The following is a 5,680-nucleotide window of genomic DNA, read 5'->3' as shown; positions in this document are numbered from 1 at the left end:
AAGGGGGGGGGGGGACCACACAAAGCGCCGGTTGAAATCAAACCTGGCCGTCTGTGGTAAGGACTCAGCCTATTTAGGGGCTTTACCAATTGAGCTACCACACATTACTCTAACAAGTCTAGCAGACAACAGCTCTACTTCAGACTGGTCAAGAGATTTGAGCAAAACCAAATTTGACCACATTTAAGTCATATTAAACTTTGTACACCGACTATACTCGACCTCAGGTCACCTGAGGCGACTGGTTTTGTTTGTGAGTTGAGGTTGATGTTGGGCGGGAGTCTGCCCGACAGCCAGCTGCTGCTCTCAGAGACTAAATCTTAATATAGCCAAGCTCCACGCCTGGTGTAATGCTTTAGATTTCTGTGTTAGCGGGGAGCTCCAACTCTAACACTGGCCGGTGTCACTGTGTCAGGACACATGTAATAAAAAAAAAAAGAAAGAAAGGAAAAAAGATTGCCACCCAGAGAGGGTGAGACATTCCCTGTTCCCACACTCCGGCCATTCCAAGATATATAAAAGACGCCGCTGCCATTCCAGAGCGCCTGGGAGTGGAGCCCAAGTATAAATCTGTCTCCTCTCTGTTTTGAGAGGCAGAAATGGAGAAGTCAGAGGAGGCGAGTGGTGAGGGTGTCAGCGGGTAGGGGAAAGCACAGGGAGACAGAAATATAAAAGGAATGATGTGACGAGAATAAAGGTATGCGGGATGGGTTTCTTGCAAAGCTTCCTTTAACGACAGCTAACAGCTAACCTTGATCTCTAACAGCTTTGATACGGGGTTCCTGTGCAGCTACGGTGCATCCCAGGCATATCCAAAGTCTGCCTCTTAGCTGCTGCCCGGAAACGTCTCCAGCTTTTAGTAACTTTAGCTGCTATTAAGAATCCTTCTTAGGCCGTGAAGATTTCTATTCCTATCAGAGCAAGTGGATTCTACGGCTTCTTTAGCAAGCAGGAGGTTTTAGTTTCTTTAGCTTCAGATACTGCAGCCTCAATTCAGGCTAAACTTTAAGTCAAGTGTTAAAAGTCCATCCATCCTTTATTCCTTCTTCTTTAGCTGACTGTCGAGTTGAACAAGGTGTGCTTTGTCAGGTTCTGAAACTCAGAGCAGATGGGCCGGTAATCGACTTGTGTATAATTCTAAAGGCATAATTGTTTAGTTTTTGATACCCCTTTTCTGCAATAGCCATTCAACATATTTACATTCTGTAATTACCTCTCAATGTTAGTGGCGGAGTCTGCCATTCCTGTGCTGGATTCAGTTTGCCTTTACACACAGATTGGATTTAGAGAAAACAATGTATGAATGTAATTGATCGTTACATAATAGGAGTAGTACGGAATAGTTATGAATATCTAAAAGTATATAAAAGCCAGCAATCTTTTAGCGTAGCTTAGCATAAGGAATAGAAACAAGCTCGAAAGAGCTAGCCTAGCTCTGTCTGAAGTTAACAAAATGCACCTACAAGCACCTTTAAAAAGGACACTACTCAACACATTATAGCTTGTTTGTTCTGAACAAAAACCAAAGTGTAAAAACAGAAATGTGCCGTTTTTTTGTGGCTTATGTGCTGGACTATTCTTGGCTCTGAGTGGTTGCCAGGGAACCAGAAGACATTAACGCTCAGACTATTGCCTATAATCATAGGTGCGATCACATGCCAGTGCCGCCCCCTTGAACCGTCCCCGAATTGAAGTAAGATCAAGACAAAATCTTTTTTTCTTTTTTAACTAATCACACAATCTGATTTGCTGGGTTTGGAAAAGCATCGAACAAGATCTGTGTCACACAGGCGATGCAATCAGTTTCAAAATGAATCCTAAATAGAATCTGTTCGTCCTTCTCCCTGTACCCTGCCAAACTGCACGTCGGGATATGTTTCCTCCTATCTGACCTTCTACTCCAGCGAGATTTGATAAGGAGACACAAAAGGACGGGGGGGAATGAGGAGGAAACAGAGATTCAATCACTTACAGAGCAGGCCTTAAGAAGAGCACTGAGACAAAGAGGACAGAGAGGTCCAAAGAGAGGACAAAAACACAAAGATATATATACACACCTGTGTGTGTCTAAAACTGTGTTCATAAGCTAGGTCAGGAGAGAGATGTTGTGGAAAAGTGGGGCAGGAGAGCTAGAGAGAAACAGACAGTGACAAAGTGCATATTGGAGGGGAAGCTCAAAAAAAGAACAAGAGAGAGGAAGATAGATTGCAGTAACGCATGACAGGCAAAAGTAAGAGACAGGTGGAGGACAGACAAAACGCATATAGGACAGAGCCAGGAGCACAACGACCAGCAGAGAGACAGAAATGGAACAGGATCCCACTGGTGTAAGCAATGAGGAACAGAGCTAAAGCCTCCTGGGCTCTGGACAGCAGCGCACTGTGAGGAATGTCATTACAATATTAAGTCGCTTGTGTCTTGAAGGATTTGCATTATGTACTGAAAGAGAAAAGGAGGAGAGAGACAGAAAAAGATTAGGTACGATGTTTTACCTTCATGAGCGTGTGATGCCCAGAGCTGAGCCATCTGCAGACCGCTGGGATTGGCCGATCTGTACGCAGGGTCAGAGGTCAGCGGGGAGGGGCCCGGGTAACCTGACAGGAAGGGATTGGAGCCGGCTGAGAAGCCATCGCCTGGGAAAAACAATGAAGACCGTTGGTCACCCTCATAACCAGGAGAACCAAACTAATAAACAACAAAGACCAATCGATTTATACTGTACATGCTGTGTGTGTGTGTGTGTGGTGTGTTGTGTGTGTGTGTGTGTGTGTGTGTGTGTGTGTGTGTGTGTGTGTGTGTGTTACAGCAAATCGATACATGCTGGTGGTTCTAAGCTAAAGAAGTCTGTTGTAATCACATTATTACTGAGCCCCCACACACAGTTTCCACAAGACCGACCACAGACAGACTGCACACACGACAAAGGGACAGTTAATGTAACCGCCACAACCACAATCGTCACAGCAGAAGTGAACCGTGTGGGGCAATAACGAGGGCACGCTCTCTTCAGGGAAGCAGTGATTGGACGGGGCATTAAGGCAGTTGCTTACTCATTCACTCTTGATAGGTCGAAAATCAAATGTCGTGTCGGGATTTTATCTTCAGAGCTCCATTTACAGAATTTGGTTATGACTAATCTAATTGACAAACTGAAAATGATTCTCACCGTTAAACCACTTTCTAATCTAAAATAAATCTATTTGATTTTACATTCTCCAGAGGACAGATCAAATAAACAAAAAAACACCCCAATTTCCAACAAATCTTTTTAAATGCCAGTTTATAACAGTAGGGTGGTTTAACATTTATCAGTGTACTGTGTGTTTATCTAGTGGACTTAAATCACACACAGGGTCTAATTTAACCGCTGATACAGAGGTTAGAGTACAGCCCCATCTGTGAACCTCCTAGCACCTGATTTCTCCGATAATTATCGGTGGACGATGAAAGGCAAAAAATGCTTACTCATAGCTCCAGAGCCAAAAGGCGAAACCTCAGTGATCTTGGTTCTTCTGATAAAGTCTACCAAAGACATTCAGTTTACAGTGATATGTGACAAAGAGAGGCAGCGAGCACTCCCATCTGAGTAACTCGAAACTGATAACGTGCAGGATGTTTCCACTACTTCTGCTTCAAACTATTAATTGATGATAATGATAGATTAATCAAGTAATTGTTTGATCTCTACTTTGTACCTCACTCCATGAGTCGCGTATCAGGTATCAGTAGTTCAGAGCACGCTGACGTCACACACCCTTCGCCATTATAACCAGTTCCATCGCGGTTTTGATTGGCAGAGTAAATCCTCGTGAAACATTTTATATCTCAACATGATGCCGGTATTGATCGTTTTATATTAGACTTGTTTTTTTATTAGACTCCACTCCCTGCATGTGTGCAATCTAACCATTAGTAAACTTTGAACCTTTGAACCATTACTGCCTCTTCCAATCACAACCTCCTAAGAGCTGGAAGAGGTTTCATGTTTAGCTGAGGTTTGCCCCCACCCAGCCCATTACTGAACGCACTGCACAGCCATTACCCTGATAAAACTAACCATGTGTGTAGGGGAAAGGGTGCCGTCTGTATATGGGCGAGGGGGAAGGGACTGAGAGTGTGTGTGTTTCTGTATTAGTCCTGTGGGAATCTGAGAGACATGCTGTGCTTGCTCAGTTTCCCCTGCATCTAAATCAGTACATTAAAACCGCAGTCCGTCAGCGCCTTTACACGCACACCCACACACACCCACACAGCTTTTTAAATCAATAGCAAATGCAGCTTTCCAATTAATCACAAACAGAGGCATGTACACACACATACAGGAGTAATGCAGCGTGCCTTTTATTCTCTGCTCTGAAAAATAAAAACTGTGTAGGTGGATCGTTCCTTCCCACACCCAGCCCAGCAGTTTTCTTCATGGCTGCATGTGTGTGTCTGTGCTGCACATGTGTGTGCTCGGGGACTCTCTGTGTGCATAGTTGAAGTGGCTGCACTGCATTGCTGTATGACCACTGACATGTGCAAACAGTTCTGTGTGGGTTTGCAGTGAATGCCCTTTGAGTCAGAGACACTGCAGGAGCTACACACACACACACACCAACAACACACACACACACACACCACACACAACACACACACACACACACACACACACACACACACACACACACACACACACACACGTGGCAAGATACTTGTGCAAAAACACAGCCGCACACAAACATGCACACATGAATCCACACAAACACACAAATTCCTGGGAAACATGCAAAACCACACACGCGCAAACACACACTCAGCCTGTGATTAACCTTCAGTTAGTCTCAGTACATTAACTCTGCTGGAAACACACCCCCTTGTCCTGTGTGGAGCACTGAAGAACAGCACAGCGATGAGCTTTGCCTCCAAAAAGGGACAACTTATGGCCCTATCTATTATTCATTATGGCAGAGACAGTCACACAACACACACACACAAGTGATTATCATCCACGTGTCTCACTGCTATCTATTACTATGTCCTCTTCTTAACACACTTCTGCGTGTTATGCTTCTCCCTTATGCATTGCGAATATGGTTTTACTTCTTAAGTTAAAATCCTCATGACTCCTCTGATGGCTGATTTGGCAACACTCATGGATCGCGGCTCCTGCCCGAGAGCAGATTATACAAAGTACACATGATCTTATAACATAGAATATTTGTTAAATCCAACCCAGAAACCTCTCCCTGTAGTAATACCATTAAGACCCAAGCATGAGGAGACTTTTGTATGTCGCACCCGTTGCCAATATACAAAACAACGTTCAACACATGTGTAATATATAATTTTTCTTTGTTTTTAATTATTTACGTTTGGTTTTTATACCAAGCATAATGTCAAATTATAGTATTCTGGAAATTATACGTTTTACTATAATTACATTACATTTAAACTGTGTGTTGTGTTAAAAACACATTTTATAGACGTCAGATGATCACATCACATGCCTCAAAGCATTTACTGCCTATTTAACTGTGTAAAATATGTCCTGTTTTTAAAGTATCCTCATATATAAAATGTTGACTGTAAAAAGTGATTTGCTTGTTTCTAGTGTAACATGCGAGATAAATCCTGTTTAAACTCCAGAGATTGAGGACTTTTCTATGTAATATGATAGTGTAAGCGATAATATTGTCAA

General features: G+C 43.1%; 1 protein-coding gene across 1 annotated transcript in view; it reads right to left on the bottom strand.

Moving 5' to 3' along the window:
- tnrc18 (trinucleotide repeat containing 18) overlaps window positions 1-5,680 on the bottom strand; it is a 40,713-nt gene that overhangs the window by 25,936 nt on the left and 9,097 nt on the right. The window contains exons 3-4 of the mRNA XM_035655021.1: window positions 2,493-2,633; window positions 393-406 (exon numbers count right to left, since the gene is read on the bottom strand). Of these exons, the coding sequence (XP_035510914.1) occupies window positions 393-406; window positions 2,493-2,633 (155 nt within the window). The remainder of the gene's footprint in view (window positions 1-392; window positions 407-2,492; window positions 2,634-5,680) is intronic.

This window comes from Morone saxatilis, unplaced genomic scaffold (assembly GCF_004916995.1).
Source record: "Morone saxatilis isolate NCDOM2014 unplaced genomic scaffold, NCSU_SB_2.0 Contig14, whole genome shotgun sequence".
NCBI lineage: Eukaryota > Metazoa > Chordata > Actinopteri > Moronidae > Morone > Morone saxatilis.
This window is presented reverse-complemented; position numbering and strand designations above follow the sequence as displayed.